Raw genomic sequence first — 24589 nt, forward strand, 5'->3', positions numbered from 1 at the left:
TTCCCTTCATCTCCAAGGGTCCCCCTCTCTCTCTCTCTCCCTCTCCCTCCAACCCCCTCTCTCCCCATCCCTTCCCTCTCTCCCTCTCCCTCCAACCCCTCTCTCCCTCTCCCTCCAACCCCCCTCTCCCTCTCCCTCCAACCCTCTCTCCCCTCCTCCCATCCAACCCCCTCCCTTCATCCCCTCCAACCCCTCCCTCCCCTTCCCTCCAACCCCTTCCCTCCAACCCCCTCTCTCCTCTCCCTCCCTGCCCCTACCAGCCCAATGTCCCCTCTGCAGAGACCTATTTTAGATCTTTCTCTCCTCCTCTCTGCCTCTATACCAGCCCAACGTCCCCATAGCAGAGACCTATATTTAGATCAGAGGGTCTCTCCCTCTCCTCCTCTTGCCTCTATACCAGCCCAACATCCCCAGCAGAGACCTATATTTAGATCAGAGGGTCTCTCCTCTCCTCCTCTTGCCTCTATACCAGTGTAACGTCCCCTATTAGAACCCATATTTAGATCAGAGGGTCTCCTCCTCTTGCCTCTACCACCCCTCCTAGTAGAGACCTATATTTAAATCAGAGAGTCTCTCCTCTCTCCCTCTGCCTCTATACCAGTGTAACGTGCCCCTCCCTGCAGAGACCCATATTTAGATCAGAGGGTCTCTCCTCTCCTCCTCTTGCCTCTATACCAGCCCAACATCCCCATTGCAGAAACCGATATTTAGATCAGAGAGTCTCTCCTCCTCTTGCCTCTATACCAGTGTAACGTCCCCTATTAGAGACCCATATTTAGATCAGAGGGTCTCTCCTCTCCTCCTCTTGCCTCTATACCAGCCCAACATCCCCATTGCAGAAACCTATATTTAGATCAGAGGGTCTCTCCTCCTCTTGCCTAGTAGAGCCCCTACCCATATTTAGATCAGAGGGTCTCCTCCTCTGCCTCCTACCAGCCCAACGTCCCCATAGTAGAGACCTATATTTAGATCAGAGTCTCTCCTCTCCTCCTCTTGCCTCTATACCCCCCAAAGTCCCCATTATTAGAGACCCATATTTAGATCAGAGGGTCTCTCCCTCCTCCTCTTGCCTCTATACCTCAACATCCCCATTGCAGAGACCCATATTTAGATCAGAGTCCCTCCAACTCCTCTCCTCCTCTTGCCTCTATACCAGCCCAACGTCCCCATAGTAGAGACCTATATTTAAATCAGAGAGTCTCTCCTCCTCTTGCCTCTATACCAGTGTAACGTGCCCCTATTGTAGAGACCTATATTTAGATCAGAGTCTCTCCTCTCCTCCTCTTGCCTCTATACCAGCCCAACATCCCCATTGCAGAAACCTATTTTTAGATCAGAGAGTCTCTCCTCCTCTTGCCTCTATACCAGTGTAACGTGCCCCTATTAGAGACCCATATTTAGATCAGAGGGTCTCTCATCTCCTCCTCTTGCCTCTATACCAGCCCAACATCCCCATTGCAGAAACCTATATTTAGATCAGAGGGTCTCTCCTCCTCTTGCCTCTATACCAGTGTAACGTGCCCCTATTAGAGACCCATATTTAGATCAGAGGGTCTCTCCTCTCCTCCTCTTGCCTCTATACCAGCCCAACGTCCCCATAGTAGAGACCTATATTTAGATCAGAGTCTCTCCTCCTCTTGCCTCTATACCAGCCCAAAGTCCCCATTGCAGAGACCCATATTTAGATCAGAGGGTTTCTCCTCTCCTCCTCTTGCCTCTATACCAGCCCAACATCCCCATTGCAGAGACCTATATTTAGATCAGAGAGTCTCTCCTCCTCTTGCCTCTATACCAGTGTAACGTGCCCCTATTAGAGACCTATATTTAGATCAGAGGGTCTCTCCTCTCCTCCTCTAGCCTCTATACCAGCCCAACGTCCCCATAGCAGAGACCTATATTTAGATCAGAGGGTCTCTCCTCTCCTCCTCTTGCCTCTATACCAGTGTAACGTGCCCCTATTAGAGACCTATATTTAGATCAGAGGGTCTCTCCTCTCCTCCTCTAGCCTCTATACCAGCCCAACGTCCCCATTGCAGAGACCCATATTTAGATCAGAGGGTCTCTCCTCTCCTCCTCTTGCCTCTATACCAGCCCAACGTCCCCATTGCAGAGACCCATATTTAGATCAGAGAGTCTCTCCTCCTCTTGCCTCTATACCAGTGTAACGTGCCCCTATTAGAGACCTATATTTAGATCAGAGGGTCTCTCCTCTCCTCCTCTAGCCTCTATACCAGTGTAACGTGCCCCTATTAGAGACCTATATTTAGATCAGAGGGTCTCTCCTCTCCTCCTCTTGCCTCTATACCAGTGTAACGTGCCCCTATTAGAGACCTATATTTAGATCAGAGGGTCTCTCCTCTCCTCCTCTTGCCTCTATACCAGCCCAATGTCCCCATAGCAGAGACCTATATTTAGATCAGAGGGTCTCTCCTCTCCTCCTCTTGCCTCTATACCAGCCCAACGTCCCCATAGTAGAGACCTATATTTAGATCAGAGGGTCTCTCCTCTCCTCCTCTAGCCTCTATACCAGCCCAACGTCCCCATAGCAGAGACCTATATTTAGATCAGAGAGTCTCTCCTCCTCTTGCCTCTATACCAGTGTAACGTGCCCCTATTAGAGACCTATATTTAGATCAGAGGGTCTCTCCTCTCCTCCTCTTGCCTCTATACCAGCCCAACGTCCCCATAGCAGAGACCTATATTTAGATCAGAGGGTCTCTCCTCTCCTCCTCTTGCCTCTATACCAGTGTAACGTGCCCCTATTAGAGACCTATATTTAGATCAGAGGGTCTCTCCTCTCCTCCTCTTGCCTCTATACCAGCCCAACGTCCCCATTGCAGAGACCTATATTTAGATCAGAGGGTCTCTCCTCTCCTCCTCTAGCCTCTATACCAGCCCAAAGTCCCCATTGCAGAGACCTATATTTAGATCAGAGGGTCTCTCCTCCTCTTGCCTCTATACCAGTGTAACGTGCCCCTATTAGAGACCTATATTTAGATCAGAGGGTCTCTCCTCTCCTCCTCTTGCCTCTATACCAGCCCAAAGTCCCCATTGCAGAGACTTATATTTAGATCAGAGGGTCTCTCCTCTCCTCCTCTTGCCTCTATACCAGCCCAAAGTCCCCATTGCAGAGACCTATATTTAGATCAGAGGGTCTCTCCTCTCCTCCTCTAGCCTCTATACCAGCCCAAAGTCCCCATTGCAGAGACCTATATTTAGATCAGAGGGTCTCTCCTCCTCTTGCCTCTATACCAGTGTAACGTGCCCCTATTAGAGACCTATATTTAGATCAGAGGGTCTCTCCTCTCCTCCTCTTGCCTCTATACCAGCCCAAAGTCCCCATTGCAGAGACCCATATTTAGATCAGAGGGTCTCTCCTCTCCTCCTCTTGCCTCTATACCAGCCCAAAGTCCCCATTGCAGAGACCTATATTTAGATCAGAGGGTCTCTCCTCTCCTCCTCTTGCCTCTATACCAGCCCAAAGTCCCCATTGCAGAGACCTATATTTAGATCAGAGGGTCTCTCCCTCTCCTCCTCTTGCCTCTATACCAGCCCAAAGTCCCCATTGCAGAGACCTATATTTAGATCAGAGGGTCTCTCCTCTCCTCCTCTTGCCTCTATACCAGTGTAACGTGCCCCTATTAGAGACCTATATTTAGATCAGAGGGTCTCTCCTCTCCTCCTCTTGCCTCTATACCAGCCCAAAGTCCCCATTGCAGAGACCCATATTTAGATCAGAGGGTCTCTCCTCTCCTCCTCTTGCCTCTATACCAGCCCAACGTGCCCATTGCAGAGACCCATATTTAGATCAGAGGGTCTCTCCTCTCCTCCTCTTGCCTCTATACCAGCCCAAAGTCCCCATAGCAGAGACCCATATTTAGATCAGAGGGTTTCTCCTCTCCTCCTCTTGCCTCTATACCAGCCCAACATCCCCATTGCAGAGACCTATATTTAGATCAGAGAGTCTCTCCTCCTCTTGCCTCTATACCAGTGTAACGTGCCCCTATTAGAGACCTATATTTAGATCAGAGGGTCTCTCCTCTCCTCCTCTAGCCTCTATACCAGCCCAACGTCCCCATAGCAGAGACCTATATTTAGATCAGAGGGTCTCTCCTCTCCTCCTCTTGCCTCTATACCAGTGTAACGTGCCCCTATTAGAGACCCATATTTAGATCAGAGAGTCTCTCCTCTCCTCCTCTTGCCTCTATACCAGCCCAACGTCCCCATAGTAGAGACCTATATTTAGATCAGAGGGTCTCTCCTCTCCTCCTCTAGCCTCTATACCAGCCCAACGTCCCCATTGCAGAGACCCATATTTAGATCAGAGGGTCTCTCCTCTCCTCCTCTTGCCTCTATACCAGCCCAACGTCCCCATTGCAGAGACCCATATTTAGATCAGAGAGTCTCTCCTCCTCTTGCCTCTATACCAGTGTAACGTGCCCCTATTAGAGACCTATATTTAGATCAGAGGGTCTCTCCTCTCCTCCTCTAGCCTCTATACCAGTGTAACGTGCCCCTATTAGAGACCTATATTTAGATCAGAGGGTCTCTCCTCTCCTCCTCTTGCCTCTATACCAGTGTAACGTGCCCCTATTAGAGACCTATATTTAGATCAGAGGGTCTCTCCTCTCCTCCTCTTGCCTCTATACCAGCCCAACGTCCCCATAGCAGAGACCTATATTTAGATCAGAGGGTCTCTCCTCTCCTCCTCTTGCCTCTATACCAGCCCAACGTCCCCATAGTAGAGACCTATATTTAGATCAGAGGGTCTCTCCTCTCCTCCTCTAGCCTCTATACCAGCCCAACGTCCCCATAGCAGAGACCTATATTTAGATCAGAGAGTCTCTCCTCCTCTTGCCTCTATACCAGTGTAACGTGCCACTATTAGAGACCTATATTTAGATCAGAGGGTCTCTCCTCTCCTCCTCTTGCCTCTATACCAGCCCAACGTCCCCATAGCAGAGACCTATATTTAGATCAGAGGGTCTCTCCTCTCCTCCTCTTGCCTCTATACCAGTGTAACGTGCCCCTATTAGAGACCTATATTTAGATCAGAGGGTCTCTCCTCTCCTCCTCTTGCCTCTATACCAGCCCAACGCCCCCATTGCAGAGACCTATATTTAGATCAGAGGGTCTCTCCTCTCCTCCTCTAGCCTCTATACCAGCCCAAAGTCCCCATTGCAGAGACCTATATTTAGATCAGAGGGTCTCTCCTCCTCTTGCCTCTATACCAGTGTAACGTGCCCCTATTAGAGACCTATATTTAGATCAGAGGGTCTCTCCTCTCCTCCTCTTGCCTCTATACCAGCCCAAAGTCCCCATTGCAGAGACCCATATTTAGATCAGAGGGTCTCTCCTCTCCTCCTCTTGCCTCTATACCAGCCCAAAGTCCCCATTGCAGAGACCTATATTTAGATCAGAGGGTCTCTCCTCTCCTCCTCTTGCCTCTATACCAGCCCAAAGTCCCCATTGCAGAGACCTATATTTAGATCAGAGGGTCTCTCCTCTCCTCCTCTTGCCTCTATACCAGCCCAAAGTCCCCATTGCAGAGACCTATATTTAGATCAGAGGGTCTCTCCTCTCCTCCTCTTGCCTCTATACCAGTGTAACGTGCCCCTATTAGAGACCTATATTTAGATCAGAGGGTCTCTCCTCTCCTCCTCTTGCCTCTATACCAGCCCAAAGTCCCCATTGCAGAGACCCATATTTAGATCAGAGGGTCTCTCCTCTCCTCCTCTTGCCTCTATACCAGCCCAACGTGCCCATTGCAGAGACCCATATTTAGATCAGAGGGTCTCTCCTCTCCTCCTCTTGCCTCTATACCAGCCCAAAGTCCCCATAGCAGAGACCTATATTTAGATCAGAGGGTCTCTCCTCTCCTCCTCTTGCCTCTATACCAGCCCAACGTCCCCATAGCAGAGACCTATATTTAGATCAGAGGGTCTATATTTAGCAGTGGGATGCCTGGGGAGAACAGCACTGAGGAGGGAATGTTCTGTTCTGACTATTCTCTGCCTCAGAGAGAGAGAGAGAGTGTGTGTGTGTGTGTGTGTGTGTGTGTGTGTGTGTGTGTGTGTGTGTGTGTGTGTGTGTGTGTGTGTGTGTGTGTGTGTGTGTGTGTGTGTGTGTGTGTGTGTGTGTGTATGCACGTGCCACCATTAATGTGCAGCATGCCACAGAAAGGGAAAGCGTGCTCTCAGACTGCAACACAAATCAAATCAAATCAAATCAAATGTATTTATATAGCACTTCGTACATCAGCTGATATCTCAAAGAGCTGTACAGAAACCCAGCCTAAAACCCCAAACAGCAAACAATGCAGGTGTAAAAGCACAAAAAAGGACAGTGTGTGTGTGATCCTCAGGTGATCTTGTCTGCGTGTTTGCATGTGTGTGCGGTTGTATGTGTGTCTTTGCATGTGTGTGTGTGTGTCTTTGCGTGTGTGTGTGTAACCCTCAGGGGATCGTGTGTGTGTGTGTGTGTGTGTGTGTGTGTGTGTGTGTGTGTGTGTGTGTGTGTGTGTGTGTGTGTGTGTGTGTGTGTGTGTGTGTGTGTGTGTGTGTGTGTGTGTGTGTGTGTGTGTGTGTGTGTGTGTGTGTGTGATATCCATACAGATCTAGAGAATTCCAGCTGGGCTGCAGCTCTGACATCATCAGGAGATCTCCCCTCCACATCCTTCACTACTGATCTACTACAGCCCTGACGTCATCAGGAGATCTCCCCTCTACATCCTTTACTACTGATCTACTGCAGCCCTGACGTCATCAGGAGATCTCCCCTCCACATCCTTCACTACTGATCTACTACAGCCCTGACGTCATCAGGAGATCTCCCCTCTACATCCTTTACTACTGATCTACTGCAGCTCTGAAGTCATCAGGAGATCTCCCCTCTACATCCTTCACTACTGATCTACTGCAGCTCTGAAGTCATCAGGAGATCTCCCCTCTACATCCTTCACTACTGATCTACTGCAGCTCTGAAGTCATCAGGAGATCTCCCCTCTACATCCTTCACTACTGATCTACTGCAGCCCTGACGTCATCAGGAGATCTCCCCTCTACACCCTTCACTACTGATCTACCCATCTGTTGGTTGTGGATCTATATTAATCCGGGGCTTTGTGCTGTTGGCAGAGGGGGGGGACAGGCCTTCAGGGACAACCACCTCCTCTCTCGCATGCTATTTTTAGATGCCGCGGCACACTCTGAGAAACTGCTGCTATTTCTAATCCAGACAGAGAGAGAGAGAGAGAGAGAGAGAGAGAGAGAGAGAGAGAGAGAGAGAGAGAGAGAGAGAGAGAGAGAGAGAGAGAGAGAGAGAGAGAGAGAGAGAGAGAGAGAGAGAGAGAGAGAGAGAGAGAGAGAGAGAGAGAGAGAGAGAGAGAGAGAGAGAGAGAGGGTTAGAGAGAGAGAGAGAGAGAGAGAGAGAGAGAGATCACCTCAGCCGTATGCCCCTCTCTCAGATTGTAAGTCAGATCATGTTGTATCTCAGTGATGAACTTCTGGGCGTACTCTGGGTAGAGCCAGAGCACCTCTCTGAGCCCCTTCAGACTGATGTACTGCAGGTCACAGTAGGTTAGGGCCTTCACATCGGCATTGGTCTTGATCACCTGCTCCTTGGTCAGGAAGTCCGAGCCAATCAGGTCCCCACGACCTGGGGATACATAGGAAACACACACAGGAAGTCAGAGCCAATCAGGTCTCCACAACCTGGGGATACATAGGAAACACACACAGGAAGTCAGAGCCAATCAGGTCTCCACAACCTGGGGATACATAGGAAACACACACAGGAAGTCAGAGCCAATCAGGTCTCCACAACCTGGGGATACATAGGAAACACACACAGGAAGTCAGAGCCAATCAGGTCTCCACAACCTGGGGATACATAGGAAACACACACAGGAAGTCAGAGCCAATCAGGTCAACATGAAGTGATGCAACACACAAACATAAAGACACCCACCCCACACAGATACATGCTAATTTTAGCTCCTTATGTAATGTGTGTACTTGTCTCAACCAATCATGTGTTGTGTACTGGCCTCCCCAAGGTAAACACGTTCCTGTACTGAACCCTCCATATTAATAACCAACACATCATCTATAATACAGGCCTCACAGAGAGACACGTTCCTGTACTGAACCCTCCATATTAATAACCAACACATGATCTATAATACAGGCCTCCTTCATAATGAATCACAGAGAGACATGTTCCTGTGAAGACAGTGAAGTCTACACTGTCGTGGAAGGATCAGAATTTGTTGGTAACATTTGTAAGATGTTTTATATTTATCAAATGTGTGTAAGTTACTTCTCATCAGAATGGTATTTTTGTATAATACTGTGGCGAGGTTGCAGTTATCTGTTCTATGTCAAGACTAAGTTGCATGGGCCGCTGAGAGGGGAGATGTCAAAGTGTCATCATGTGTAAACATATCTTTTGCTCCACTGTGTGTGTGCCAGTTCACTCCCTACTTTTCCCATGGAGGATGGCAGTGTCTGGAATCATTCTATCCTCTCCGTGAGGTTGTATTTTGAGTTGGTTGTATCTAAATGACAATTTGATATATGCCTGTTGATATGGGGATTAGTTTATGGTTCTGGGGTTTGGGAAAGGAGACAAAGCTGAACGATGAATTATGTCTATGCTGTCTGACTATGTGTGATCTTTGCTATAAAGGATCCCATTTTGCCATTGTGTGGGGACTCTCAACTTTTCATTAGAGATACTGAACTGTTGAAAGTCAAAATGCTATAGAGCTGATATAATTAAAGATGGACTTTTATAAACTCTGACTTGTGTGTGTGGTTTGCTCCCATGATTTGGTAAATAGAGGAAATTTCCACGACAACACACACACACACACACACACACACACACACACACACACACACACACACACACACACACACACACACACACACACACACACACACACACACACACACACACACACACACACACACACACACACACACACACACACACAATGATAGCTAAATGGTAAAGACTGGCAGTTAAGGCTGCACAGATGTTTTAGAAGGTTTATAGTCCTACCACCACCTCCAACACCATGTAGTTATACCCCCACACACTGCCAGTCCCCTACCCAGTATAGCCAGCACCGTGTTGTCCTTCAGCACCTCCATGGACCCAGAGCAGACAAAGTAGACATACCCCCACACACTGCCAGTCCCCTACCCAGTATAGCCAGCACTGTGTTGTCCTTCAGCACCTCCATGGACCCAGAGCAGACAAAGTAGACATACCCCCACACACTGCCAGTCCCCTACCCAGTATAGCCAGCACCGTGTTGTCCTTCAGCACCTCCATGGACCCAGAGCAGACAAAGTAGACATACCCCCACACACTGCCAGTCCCCTACCCAGTATAGCCAGCACTGTGTTGTCCTTCAGCACCTCCATGGACCCAGAGCAGATAAAGTAGACATACCCCCACACACTGCCAGTCCCCTACCCAGTATAGCCAGCACCGTGTTGTCCTTCAGCACCTCCATGGAACCAGAGCAGACAAAGTAGATATACCCCCACACACTGCCAGTCCCCTACCCAGTATAGCCAGCACCGTGTTGTCCTTCAGCACCTCCATGGACCCAGAGCAGACAAAGTAGATATACCCCCACACACTGCCAGTCCCCTACCCAGTATAGCCAGCACCGTGTTGTCCTTCAGCACCTCCATGGACCCAGAGCAGACAAAGTAGATATACCCCCACACACTGCCAGTCCCCTACCCAGTATAGCCAGCACTGTGTTGTCCTTCAGCACCTCCATGGACCCAGAGCAGACAAAGTAGACATACCCCCACACACTGCCAGTCCCCTACCCAGTATAGCCAGCACCGTGTTGTCCTTCAGCACCTCCATGGACCCAGAGCAGACAAAGTAGACATACCCCCACACACTGCCAGTCCCCTACCCAGTATAGCCAGCACCGTGTTGTCCTTCAGCACCTCCATGGACCCAGAGCAGACAAAGTAGACATACCCCCACACACTGCCAGTCCCCTACCCAGTATAGCCAGCACCGTGTTGTCCTTCAGCACCTCCATGGACCCAGAGCAGACAAAGTAGACATACCCCCACACACTGCCAGTCCCCTACCCAGTCCCCTACCCAGTATAGCCAGCACTGTGTTGTCCTTCAGCACCTCCATGGACCCAGAGCAGACAAAGTAGACATAACCCCCCACACACTGCCAGTCCCCTACCCAGTATAGCCAGCACCATGTTGTCCTTCAGCACCTCCATGGACCCAGAGCAGACAAAGTAGACATACCCCCACACACTGCCAGTCCCCTACCCAGTATAGCCAGCACCGTGTTGTCCTTCAGCACCTCCATGGACCCAGAGCAGACAAAGTAGACATACCCCCACACACTGCCAGTCCCCTACCCAGTATAGCCAGCACCGTGTTGTCCTTCAGCACCTCCATGGACCCAGAGCAGACAAAGTAGACATACCCCCACACACTGCCAGTCCCCTACCCAGTATAGCCAGCACCGTGTTGTCCTTCAGCACCTCCATGGACCCAGAGCAGACAAAGTAGACATACCCCCACACACTGCCAGTCCCCTACCCAGTATAGCCAGCACCGTGTTGTCCTTCAGCACCTCCATGGACCCAGAGCAGACAAAGTAGACATAGCCCCCACACACTGCCAGTCCCCTACCCAGTATAGCCAGCACCGTGTTGTCCTTCAGCACCTCCATGGACCCAGAGCAGACAAAGTAGACATACCCCCACACACTGCCAGTCCCCTACCCAGTATAGCCAGCACCGTGTTGTCCTTCAGCACCTCCATGGACCCAGAGCAGACAAAGTAGACATACCCCACACACTGCCAGTCCCCTACCCAGTATAGCCAGCACCATGTTGTCCTTCAGCACCTCCATGGACCCAGAGCAGACAAAGTAGACATACCCCCACACACTGCCAGTCCCCTACCCAGTATAGCCAGCACCGTGTTGTCCTTCAGCACCTCCATGGACCCAGAGCAGACAAAGTAGACATACCCCCACACACTGCCAGTCCCCTACCCAGTATAGCCAGCACCATGTTGTCCTTCAGCACCTCCATGGACCCAGAGCAGACAAAGTAGACATAACCCCACACACTGCCAGTCCCCTACCCAGTATAGCCAGCACCATGTTGTCCTTCAGCACCTCCATGGACCCAGAGCAGACAAAGTAGACATACCCCCACACACTGCCAGTCCCCTACCCAGTATAGCCAGCACCGTGTTGTCCTTCAGCACCTCCATGGACCCAGAGCAGACAAAGTAGACATAACCCCACACACTGCCAGTCCCCTACCCAGTATAGCCAGCACCGTGTTGTCCTTCAGCACCTCCATGGACCCAGAGCAGACAAAGTAGACATACCCCCACACACTGCCAGTCCCCTACCCAGTATAGCCAGCACCATGTTGTCCTTCAGCACCTCCATGGACCCAGAGCAGACAAAGTAGACATACCCCCACACACTGCCAGTCCCCTACCCAGTATAGCCAGCACTGTGTTGTCCTTCAGCACCTCCATGGACCCAGAGCAGACAAAGTAGACATACCCCCCACACACTGCCAGTCCCCTACCCAGTATAGCCAGCACCATGTTGTCCTTCAGCACCTCCATGGACCCAGAGCAGACAAAGTAGACATACCCCCCACACACTGCCAGTCCCCTACCCAGTATAGCCAGCACTGTGTTGTCCTTCAGCACCTCCATGGACCCAGAACAGACAAAGTAGACATACCCCCCACACACTGCCAGTCCCCTACCCAGTATAGCCAGCACCGTGTTGTCCTTCAGCACCTCCATGGACCCAGAGCAGACAAAGTAGACATAACCCCACACACTGCCAGTCCCCTACCCAGTATAGCCAGCACCGTGTTGTCCTTCAGCACCTCCATGGACCCAGAGCAGACAAAGTAGACATAACCCCACACACTGCCAGTCCCCTACCCAGTATAGCCAGCACCATGTTGTCCTTCAGCACCTCCATGGACCCAGGGCAGACAAAGTAGACATACCCCCACACACTGCCAGTCCCCTACCCAGTATAGCCAGCACCGTGTTGTCCTTCAGCACCTCCATGGACCCAGAGCAGACAAAGTAGACATACCCCCACACACTGCCAGTCCCCTACCCAGTATAGCCAGCACCGTGTTGTCCTTCAGCACCTCCATGGACCCAGAGCAGACAAAGTAGATGGCCTGCAGGGCGTCTCCCTGGCGGATGAGATACTCCCCCGGGGCGCAGAACGATGTCTTTATGATGAGGGACAGGGAGCGCAGACACCCCCTACTGGCCGACTCAAAAAGAGACAGCTGCAGGAGATCCTTGTTCAGCTGCATGGCGATGTCTGCCCTCAACTCATCTGGGAAGTCTTTCAACAGCTACGGGAGAGGAGAGGAGAGGAGAGGAGAGGAGAGGAGAGGAGAGGAAAGGAGAGACAGTTAGAGAAAAGAGGGGAGGAGAGAGAGGAGAGGAGCGAGACAGGAGAGAAGAGTGAGAGCGGGGGAAAGGAGAGAAGATAAGAGATGGAAGGCGAGAGGAGAGGAGAGAGAGGAGAGAGTGGAGGAGAGAAGAAAATAGGAGAGAAGAGGAGAGGAGAGAAAAGGGGAGGAGAGGAGAGGAGAGGAGAGAAAAGGGGAGGAAAGGAGAGGAGAGAAGAGAGGAGAGGAGAGGAGAGGAAAGAAGAGGAGAGGAAAGGAGAGATGAATAAAGAACACATTCCACATCTGTCTACTATTCTGTCCATCAAAGTTTAACAAATGTAAACTTTTTCACTTCCTCATTCAATGTATTAACCTCATAGAATAACCATTGGCTAAATCTACCTTAATAAGTAAGTTAGCATTGTGTGAGCCAGAACGGCCCATAGGAAATCTATTTTGGATACAAACTCTGTATGGCCGTAACCTAAAATGACAGAGACAGATTGTAACCTTTGACCTGTTCACAGCCTGAGGTCAGATCATAAAACCTGGTACCTCGCTGACGTCGATGCCGTTGTTGACGGACCAGGTGGTCTGGAAGCACTCCATCATGCGTTGTTCCAGGGCCTTGGGCAGCCCGTGGACCCGGATAAAGTCCTTCAGGTCCTTGGTACGTGTGTGGTAGAGGGAGCGCCGAGAGTACATCCTCTGGATGATGGCTGTCACGTTACCGAATACCACAGCATGCATCAGGGCTGGGGGAGAGGTGGAAGGGTGGAGAAGGAGAGGTGGAGGGGTGGAGAGGGAGGGGGAGAGAGGGAGGGGTGGAGGGGTAGAGAGGGAGGGGGAGGGGTGGAGAGGGAGGGGGAGAGGGAGGGGTGGAGAAGGAGCGGGAGAGGGAGGGGTGGAGAAGGAGGGGGAGAGGGAGGGGGGGAGGGGTGGAAGGGTGGAGAAGGAGAGGTGGAGGGGTGGAGAGGGAGGTGGAGAGGTGGAAGGGTGGAGAAGGAGAGGTGGAGGGGTAGGGAGGGGGAGAGGTGGAAGGGTGGAGAAGGAGAGGTGGAGGGGTGGAGAGGGAGGGGTGGAGAGGGAGAAGGAGAGGTGGAGGGGTGGAGAGGGAGGGGAGAGGGGTGGAGAGGAAGAGGGGTGGAGAGGAAGAGGGGTGGAGAGGAAGAGGGGTGGAGAGGAAGAGGGGTGGAGGGGTGGAGAGGGAGGGGTGGAGAGGAAGAGGGGAGGGGTGGAGAGGGAGGGGTGGAGAGGAAGAGGGGTGGAGAGGGAGGGGTGGAGGGGTTGGAGAGGGGTGGAGAGGAAGAGGGGTGGAGAGGAAGAGGGGTGGAGAGGGAGGGGTGGAGAGGAAGAGGGGTGGAGAGGGAGGGGAGAGGGGTGGAGAGGAAGAGGGGTGGAGAGGGAGGGGTGGAGAGGAAGAGGGGTGGAGGGGTGGAGAGGAAGAGGGGTGGAAGGGTGGAGAGGGAGGGGTGGAGGGGTTGGAGAGGGAGAGGGAGAAGGGTGGAGGGGTTGAGAGGGAGAGGGGTGAAGGGTTGGAGAGGGAGATGGGTGGAGGGTTGGAGAGGGAGGGGTGGAGGGGTTGAGAGGGAGAGGGGTGGAGGGTTGGAGAGGGTGAGGGGTGGAGGGTTTGAGAGGGAGAGGGGTGGAGGGGTTGAGAGGGAGAGGTATAGGGGTGGAGGGGTTGAAAGGGAGAGGGAGAGGGGTGGAGGGTTGGAGAGGGAGAGGTATAGGGGTGGAGGGGTTGAAAGGGAGAGGGAGAGGGGTGGAGGGGTTGGAGAGGGAGAGAGAGATAGAGAGGGGTGGAGGGGTTGGAGAGGGAGAGGGGTGGAGGGGTTGGAGAGGGAGAGGGGTGGAGGGGTTGGAGAGGGAGAGGGAGAGGGAGAGGGGTGGAGAGGGAGAGGGAGAGGGAGAGGGGGGGAGAGGGGAGGGAGAGGGAGAGAGAGAGGGGTGGAGGGGTTGGAGAGGGAGAGAGAGAGAGAGAGGGGTGGAGGGGTTGGAGAGGGAGAGGGAGAGGGAGAGGGGTGGAGAGGGAGAGGGGAGGGAGAGGGAGAGGGAGAGGGAGAGGGAGAGGTGGAAGAGTGGTTGATTGTCTTCACTGGTTCAGCACAGTGCTAATTTGATGGAATTGTTGTTGATCAATTACTGGACAATTGATATTGGTGAACAGTTAGTGGATTCATTCATACAGCCATCCACCCTCCTGCCCTCCCTCTATCCATTCCTCAATCCCACCCTCTCTCTATCCACCCTCTCTCTATCTATTCCTTCATCCTACCCTCCCTCCCTCCATCCCTCCCTCCCTCCCTCCCTCCATCCATCCATCCATTCCCCTCCATCCATCCATTCTTGTTTTCTACAGTAATCTCTAAGGATGTGGTCTGAGTTGCAACCCTTTCCAGGGCTCAGACTGGCACAATCTTGGCATCAAAGTGCTTCCTAACTGGCATCCTGCTCTGCCCAGCTGCCTCCGTTGCCATAGCGACATGTCACAGTGTGTCCCTGACACTAGATTGTTTTGGGAGGCAATCCTCAGTTAATCAAAGAGCAAGCCGAGCACGAGAGGCTTCTAACTGTCAACATATTTATTTTGCTGTCAGACCTCTTCCAATCTGTCGTCTGTGTGTGGACCACTGGCCTCCTACTAGCTACAGACCTGAAGTCAAAATCACCTCAACATCACCTCAACATCACCTCATCATCACCTCAACATCACGTCAACATCACATCAACATCACCTCAACATCACATCATCATCATCTCAACATCATCTCAACATCATCTCAACATCACCTCAACATCATCTCAACATCATCTCAACATCATGTCAACATCACCTCAACATCACATCATCACCTCAACATCACATCAACATAACCTCAACATCACATCAACATCACCTCAACATCATCTCAACATCATCTCAACATCATGTCAACATCACCTCAACATCACATCAACATCACATCAACATCATCTCAACATCCTCAACATCACCTCAACATCACCTCAACATCACATCATCTCAAAATCATCTCAACATCACGTCAACATCACCTCAACATCACATCACCTCAACATCACATCACATCAACATCACCTCAACATCACCTCAACATCACATCATCATCATCTCAACATCACATCAACATCACGTCAACATCACATCAACATCATCTCAACATCACCTCAACATCACGTCAACATCACGTCAACATCACATCACCTCAACATCACCTCAACATCACATCACATCACCTTAACATCATGTCAACATCACCTCAACATCAACATCACCTCAACATCACATCAACATCACCTCAACATCAACATCACCTCAACATCAACATCATGTCAACATCACCTCAACATCAACATCACCTCAACATCAACATCACCTCAACATCATGTCAACATCACCTCAACATCAACATCACCTCAACATCACGTCAACATCATCTCAACATCATGTCAACATCACCTCAACATCACATCAACATCACCTCAACATCATGTCAACATCACCTCAACATCACATCACATCAACATCACGTCAACATCATCTCAACATCACGTCAACATCACCTCAACATCATATCAACATCACCTCAACATCACCTCAACATCAACATCACCTCAACATCATATCAACATCACATCAACATCACCTCAACATCAACATCACCTCAACATCATATCAACATCACCTCAACATCAACATCACCTCAACATCACGTCAACATCACCTCAACATCACATCACCTCAACATCACCTCAACATCATGTCAACATTACGCCAACATCAGACGTGTGTTGATATATGATTGAGTTTGGTTGAACCAACCCTGGTAAACATTCCTGCTGATGTGGTTGAACTCTGTGTTAGAATTAGATGGAAAGGTTAAGGTTTATATAACGTCCCACTCAACTCCTTGACCCTCCCTGTCTCCTCCCTGCCTTGGATGGGCAATCTGAGAACACAGTAGTTATGGGATGGGGTTGCCATGGGGGCCATGTTTTAGGGCTCATTCTTGTGCTTGACCAAGTGTGCTGATAGTGTTTACAGAACCACAAGGCAGGAAGGCAGAGATGTGATAAACTTTCGTTGTGGGGGGGACCATCACTATATTATATTATATTATATTATATATATTATATATTTTACCTCTTGGGGATGTTATTCGAAAACATAATGTAAACTTTCACTGCTATGCGGATGACACACAGCTGTACATTTCAATGAAACATGGTGAACATCAAAATTGCCCTCGCTAGAACATGTGTTTCAGACATAAGGAAGTGGATGGCTGCAAACTTTCTACTATTAAACTCGGACAAAACAGAGATGCTTGTTCTAGGTCCCAAGAAACAAAGAGATCTTCTGTTGAATCTGACAATTAATCTTAATGGTTGTACAGTCGTCTCAAATAAAACTGTGAAGGACCTCCCGTTACTCTGGACCCTGATCTCTCTTTTGAAGAACATATCAAGACCATTTCGAGGACAGTTTTTTTCCATCTACGTAACATTGCAAAAATCAGAAACTTTCTGTCCAAAAATGATGCAGAAAAATTAATCCATGCTTTTGTCACTTCTAGGTTAGACTACTGCAATGCTCTATTTTCCGGCTACCCGGATAAAGCACTAAATAAACTTCAGTTAGTCAGCGTGCTCTAGAATCCTGACTAGAACCAAAAAATTTGATCATATTACTCCAGTGCTAGCCTCTCTACACTGGCTTCACCTCAAACAGGGCTGATTTCAAGGTTTTACTGCTAACCTACAAAGCATTACATGGGCTTGCTCCTACCTACCTCTCTGATTTGGTCCTGCCGTACATACCTACACGACGCTACGGTCACAAGACGCAGGCCTCCTAATTGTCAGAATTTCTAAGCAAACAGCTGGAGGCAGGGCTTTCTCTATAGAGCTCCATTTTTATGGAACGGTCTGCCTACCCATGTCAGAGAGTCAAGCGTCGGTCTCACCTTTACAGTCTTTACTGAAGACTCATCTCTTCAGTGGGTCATATGATTGAGTGTAGTCTGGCCCGGGAGTGGGAAGGTGAACGGAAAGGCTCTGGAGCAACGAACCGCCCTTGCTGTCTCTGCCTGGCCGGTTCCCCTCTTTCCACTGGGATTCTCTGCCTCTAACCCTGTTACGGGGCTGAGTCACTGGCTTGTCTGGGGCTCTCTCGTGCCGTCCCTGGGGTGTGCGTCACCTGGGTGGGTTGATTCACTGTTGTGGTCGGCCTGTCTGGGTTGCCCCCCTTGGGTTGTACCGTAACGGAGATCTTTGTGGGCTATAGCCTTGTCTCAGGATGGTGAGTTGGTGGTTGAAGATATCCCTCTAGTGGTGTGGGGGCTGTGCTTTGGCAAAGTGGGTGGGGTTATATCCTTCCTGTTTGGCCCTGTCCGGGGTGTCCTCGGATGGGGCCACAGTGTCTCCTGACCCCTCCTGTCTCAGCCTCCAGTATTTATGCTGCAGTAGTTTATGTGTCGGGGGCTAGGGTCAGTTTGTTATATCTGGAGTACTTCTCCTGTCCTATTCGGTGTCCTGTGTGAATCTAAGTGTGCGTTCTCTAATTCTCTCCTTCTCTCTTTCTTTCTCTCTCTCGGAGGACCTGAGCCCAGGACCATGCCCCAGGACTACCTGACATGATGACTCCTTGCTGTCCCCAGTCCACCTGGCCATGCTGCTGCTCCAGTTTCAACTGGCCTGGGCCCCTAGGACCATGTCCCAGGACTACCTGACATGAGGACTCCTTGCTGTCCCCAGTCCACCTGGCCATGCTCCTGCTCCAGTTTCAACTGTTCTGCCTTACTATTATTCAACCATGCTGGGTCATTTATGAACATTTGAACATCTTGGCCACGTTCTGTTATAATCTCCACCGGCACAGCCAAAAGAGGACTGGCCACCCCACATATGCTCTCTCTAATTCTCTCTTTCTTTCTCTCTCTCTCGGAGGACCTGAGCCCTAGGACAGTGCCCCAGGACTACCTGACATGATGGCTCCTTGCTGTCCCCATTCCACCTGACTGCTGCTGCTCCAGTTTCAACTGTTCTGCCTTATTATTATTCGACCATGCTGGTCATTTAGTCAGCGTGTCTGAACATTTGAACATCTTGGTCATGTTCTGTTATAATCTCTACCAGGCACAGCCAGAAGAGGACTGGCCACCCCACATAGCCCGGTTCCTCTCTAGGTTTCTTCCTAGGTTTTGGCCTTTCTAGGGAGTTTTCCTAGCCACCGTGCTTTTACACCTGCATTGTTTGCTGTTTGGGGTTTTAGGCTGGGTTTCTGTACAGCACTTTGAGATATCAGCTGATGTCAGGGCTCATATAAATACATTTGATTTGATTTGATCACTCTAATGCTTCATGCTCGCCACCGAAACACTGAGTCAGTGTGTCTCACCTCCTAACACTGAGTCAGCGTGTCTCACCTCCTAACAGGGAGTCAGCGTGTCTCACCTCCTAACAGGGAGTCAGCGTGTCTCACCTCCTAACAGTGAGTCAGCGTGTCTCACCTCCTAACACTGAGTCAGCGTGTCTCACCTAACAGGGAGTCAGTGTGTCTCACCTCCTAACACTGAGTCAGCGTGTCTCACCTCCTAACAGGGAGTCAGCGTGTCTCACCTCCTAACAGTGAGTCAGCGTGTCTCACCTCCTAACAGGGAGTCAGCGTGTCTCACCTCCTAACAGTGAGTCAGCGTGTCTCACCTCCTAACAGGGAGTCAGCGTGTCTCACCTCCTAACAGGGAGTCAGCGTGTCTCACCTCCTAACAGGGAGTCAGCGTGTCTCACCTCCTAACAGTGAGTCAGCGTGTCTCACCTCCTAACAGGGAGTCAGCGTGTCTCACCTCCTAACAGGGAGTCAGCGTGTCTCACCTCCTAACACTGAGTCAGCGTGTCTCACCTCCTAACAGGGAGTCAGCGTGTCTCACCTCCTAACAGTGAGTCAGCGTGTCTCACCTCCTAACAGGGAGTCAGCGTGTCTCACCTCCTAACAGGGAGTCAGCGTGTCTCACCTCCTAACAGTGAGTCAGCGTGTCTCACCTCCTAACAGGGAGTCAGCGTGTCTCACCTCCTAACAGGGAGTCAGCATGTCTCACCTCCTAACACTGAGTCAGCGTGTCTCACCTCCTAACAGGGAGTCAGCGTGTCTCACCTCCTAACAGGGAGTCAGCGTGTCTCACCTCCTAACAGTGAGTCAGCGTGTCTCACCTCCTAACACTGAGTCAGCGTGTCTCACCTAACAGGGAGTCAGTGTGTCTCACCTCCTAACAGTGAGTCAGCGTGTCTCATCTCCTAACAGTGAGTCAGCGTGTCTCACCTCCTAACACTGAGTCAGCGTGTCTCACCTCCTAACAGGGAGTCAGCGTGTCTCACCTCCTAACAGTGAGTCAGCGTGTCTCACCTCCTAACAGTGAGTCAGCGTGTCTCACCTCCTAACAGTGAGTCAGCGTGTCTCACCTCCTAACAGTGAGTCACCTCCTAACAGTGAGTCAGCGTGTCTCACCTCCTAACAGTGAGTCAGCGTGTCTCACCTCCTAACAGTGAGTCAGCGTGTCTCACCTCCTAACAGTGAGTCAGCGTGTCTCACCTCCTAACAGTGAGTCAGCGTGTCTCACCTCTAACAGTGAGTCCGTGTCTCACCTCCTAACAGTGAGTCAGCGTGTCTCACCTCCTAACAGGGAGTCAGCGTGTAACAGGAGTCAGCGTGTCTCACCTCCTAACAGTGAGTCAGCGTGTCTCACCTCCTAACACTGAGTCAGCGTGTCTCTAACAGGGAGTCAGTGTGTCACCTCCTAACACTGAGTCAGCGTGGAGTCAGCGTGTCTCACCTCCTAACAGTGAGTCAGCGTGTCTCACCTCCTAACAGTGAGTCAGCGTGTCTCACCTCCTAACAGTGAGTCAGCGTGTCTCACCTCCTAACAGTGAGTCAGCGTGTCTCACCTCCTAACAGTGAGTCAGCGTGTCTCACCTCCTAACAGTGAGTCAGCGTGTCTCACCTCCTAACAGTGAGTCAGCGTGTCTCACCTCCTAACAGTGAGTCAGTGTGTCTCACCTCCTAACAGTGAGTCAGTGTGTCTCACCTAACAGTGAGTCAGTGTGTCTGACCTCCTAACAGTGAGTCAGTGTGTCTCACCTCCTAACAGTGAGTCAGCGTGTCTCACCTCCTAACAGTGAGTCAGTGTGTCTCACCTCCTAACAGTGAGTCAGTGTGTCTCACCTCCTAACAGTGAGTCAGTGTGTCTCACCTAACAGTGAGTCAGTGTGTCTGACCTCCTAACAGTGAGTCAGTGTGTCTCACCTCCTAACAGTGAGTCAGCGTGTCTCACCTCCTAACAGTGAGTCAGCGTGTCTCACCTCCTAACAGTGAGTCAGCGTGTCTCACCTCCTAACAGTGAGTCAGTGTGTCTCACCTCCTAACAGTGAGTCAGTGTGTCTCACCTAACAGTGAGTCAGTGTGTCTCACCTCCTAACAGTGAGTCAGCGTGTCTCACCTCCTAACAGTGAGTCAGCGTGTCTCACCTCCTAACAGTGAGTCAGCGTGTCTCACCTCCTAACAGTGAGTCAGCGTGTCTCACCTCCTAACAGTGAGTCAGCGTGTCTCACCTCCTATGAGCATGGTGCAGATGGAGAAGATCTTCTCTGAGTCGGTGTTGGCTGAGACGTTTCCGAAGCCCACGCTGGTCAGACTGCTCAGAGCGAAGTACAGAGATGTCACGTAGGAGCTCCTCACTGATGGTCCGCCTCCTAGCGCCGCCCCCGAGGCCCCTGAGCCATTCACCTGGCTCCGCCCCGCCTCGCTGACGTTCCATTGGCCGGAGCTGAAGGAGGAGGAGAAATCCTGTCCAATTGGCTCTGACCCTGATGTGTTCCAGTGATTGTAATTGGCTGCCAACCCATTCGTTCTAGAAGTGTGCAGCGAATCAGTGACTCCGAGGAACGAGGTTAAAGGGGACAGGAAGTAAGGGGTGTCGAGACGTTTTGCCAGTTCATGAAGCCAGCCTGGGGAGATTAGAGAACATTGTTAATATTTATATCACTTAGTAGAAATGTCACAGTAATGCAAATTCTCCTGCAGTTACTTAATGACCTTTAAGTAGATTGCTGCATTAACATGTGAACCAGACACCACGGACCCAAAGGACACAGTGATTATTTGTGTGTGTGTGTGTGTGTGTGTGTGTGTGTGTGTGTGTGTGCATCCATGCCTTGAGTGCAGTGGTCAGTTGATACTGACTTCTTATTCAGTGTTCATTTATCCTGTACATGCAGAGCCAGACAGCACTGTCTCTCTAGTCCCTGGAGTTGTAATATGGTGCTGCAGTATGTTCTGTATGCAGACCCTGTCCATGGTGCTGAATCCCATGTTCTGTATGCAGACCCTGTCCATGGTGCTGCAGTATTTTCTGTATGCAGACCCTGTCCATGGTGCTGAATCCCATGTTCTGTATGACACCTGAATCTCACAGAGCTGTGATTATCATGTAGAGACAGAGAGACAGAGACAGAGACAGAGACAGAGAGAGAGAGAGAGAGAGAGAGAGAGAGAGAGAGAGAGAGAGAGAGAGAGAGAGAGAGAGAGAGAGAGAGAGAACATGGTCTGCTGTCTCTCCCAGCCCTTCATCTTCTCTCTCATGTAATCTACCTTCCAATAAACCCCTCAGACACCCTGTCTGCATCCCAATTCTCTAACCCTTTGACTAGTGTGCACTGTTCCTTGGTTTCAAATACTATTTGAAATCATTTAAAATACTTTGGCTGTGCTTGAGCTTGCCAGGTGCAACGGAACCAATAGAATAGTCACAAAAGTGCAAACTCCATTCATCTGACACTCCAGCCAGGCTAAAGCAAATACTCAAAGTAATTGAACGATTTCAAATACTATTTGAACCCACGTCTAATATCCTGGTGTCTGTGAGTCTGAGGTGATATTAAGGTACATGTAGCCTAGGGGTGATTGAGGAAAGTATTGCAGACGCACGCACGCACGCACGCACGCACGCACGCACACACACACACACACACACACACACACACACACACACACACAGACAGAATACAGTGGTTGGCTGATAACTGACAGACAGAGGACCAGCTAAGTGACAGACAGAGGACCAGCTAACTGACAGACAGAGGACCAGCTAACTGACAGACAGAGGACCAGCTAACTGACACAAAGAGGACCAGCTAACTGACAGACAACTGACACACAGAGGACCAACTGACAGACAGAGGACCAGCTAACTGACACACAGAGGACCAGCTAACTGACAGACAACTGACAGACAGAGGACCAACTAACTGACACACAGAGGACCAGCTAACTGACACACAGAGGACCAGCTAACTGACAGACAGAGGACCAGCTAACTGACAGACAGAGGACCAGCTAACTCACAGACAGAGGACCAGCTAACTCACAGACAGAGGACCAGCTAACTCACAGACAGAGGACCAACTAACTGACAGACAGAGGACCAGCTAACTGACAGACAGAGGACCAGCTAACTAACAGACAGAGGATCAGCTAACTGACAGACAGAGGACCAGCTAACTGATAGACAGAGGACCAGCTAACTCACAGACAGAGGACCAGCTAACTGACAGACAGAGGACCAGCTAACTGATAGACAGAGGACCAGCTAACTGACAGACAGAGGACCAGCTAACTGACAGACAGAGGACCGGCTAACTGACAGACAGAGGACCAGCTAACTGACAGACAGAGGACCAGCTAACTAACAGACAGAGGATCAGCTAACTGACAGACAGAGGACCGGCTAACTGACAGACAGAGGACCAGCTAACTGACAGACAGAGGACCAGCTAACTAACAGACAGAGGATCAGCTAACTGACAGACAGAGGACCAGCTAACTGACAGACAGAGGACCAGCTAACTGATAGACAGAGGACCAGCTAACTGATAGACAGAGGACCAGCTAACTGATAGACAGAGGACCAGCTAACTGACAGACAGAGGACCAGCTAACTGATAGACAGAGGACCAGCTAACTGATAGACAGAGGACCAGCTAACTGATAGACAGAGGACCAGCTAACTGATAGACAGAGGACCAGCTAACTGATAGACAGAGGATCAGCGAACTGACAGACAGAGGACCAGCTAACTGATAGACAGAGGACCAGCTAACTGATAGACAGAGGACCAGCTAACTGATAGACAGAGGACCAGCTAACTGATAGACAGAGGACCAGCTAACTGATAGACAGAGGATCAGCGAACTGACAGACAGAGGACCAGCTAACTGACAGACAAAGGACCAGCTAACTGATAGACAGAGGACCAGCTAACTGATAGACAGAGGACCAGCTAACTGACAGACAGAGGACCAGCTAACTGACAGACAACTGACAGACAGAGGACCAGCTAACTGAAAGACAGAGGACCAGCTAACTGACAGACAGAGGACCAGCTAACTGACAGACAGAGGACCAGCTAACTGACAGACAACTGACAGACAGAGGACCATCTAACTGACAGACAGAGGACCAGCTAACTGACAGACAGAGGACCAGCTAACTGACAGACAACTGACAGACAGAGGACCAGCTAACTGACAGACAGAGGACCAGCTAACTGACAGACAACTGACACACAGAGGACCAGCTAACTGACAGACAACTGACAGGCAGAGGACCAGCTCACTGATATACAGAGGACCAGCTAACTGACAGACAACTGACAGGCAGAGGACCAGCTCACTGACAGACAGAGGACCAGCTAACTAACAGACAGAGGACCAGCTAACTGACAGACAACTGACAGGCAAAGGACCAACTCACTGATAGACAGAGGACCAGCTAACTGACAGACAACTGACAGGCAGAGGACCAGCTCACTGATAGACAAAGGACCAGCTAACTGACAGACAGGGGACCAGCTAACTGACAGACAGAGGACCAGCTAACTAACAGACAGAGGACCAGCTAACTGATAGACAGGGGACCAGCTAACTGATAGACAGGGGACAAGCTAACTGACAGACAGAGGACCAGCTAACTAACAGACAGAGGACCAGCTAACTGATAGACAGAGGACCAGATAACTGATAGACAGGGGACCAGCTAACTGATGGACAGAGGAC

At 50.6% G+C, this 24589-nt stretch overlaps 1 protein-coding gene across 1 annotated transcript in view; it reads right to left on the reverse strand.

Moving 5' to 3' along the window:
* Positions 1 to 21484, reverse strand: part of LOC127919072 (potassium voltage-gated channel subfamily H member 8-like) — a gene marked incomplete at its 5' end in the record, with an annotated part of 28735 nt that extends 7251 nt beyond the window's left edge. The window contains 4 exons of the mRNA XM_052502503.1: positions 7442 to 7656; positions 12172 to 12421; positions 13019 to 13218; positions 21089 to 21484. Of these exons, the coding sequence (XP_052358463.1) occupies positions 7442 to 7656; positions 12172 to 12421; positions 13019 to 13218; positions 21089 to 21484 (1061 nt within the window). The remainder of the gene's footprint in view (positions 1 to 7441; positions 7657 to 12171; positions 12422 to 13018; positions 13219 to 21088) is intronic.
* Positions 21485 to 24589: the final 3105 nt, after the last annotated feature.

This window comes from Oncorhynchus keta, unplaced genomic scaffold, assembly GCF_023373465.1.
Source record: "Oncorhynchus keta strain PuntledgeMale-10-30-2019 unplaced genomic scaffold, Oket_V2 Un_contig_1563_pilon_pilon, whole genome shotgun sequence".
NCBI classification, from domain to species: domain Eukaryota; kingdom Metazoa; phylum Chordata; class Actinopteri; order Salmoniformes; family Salmonidae; genus Oncorhynchus; species Oncorhynchus keta.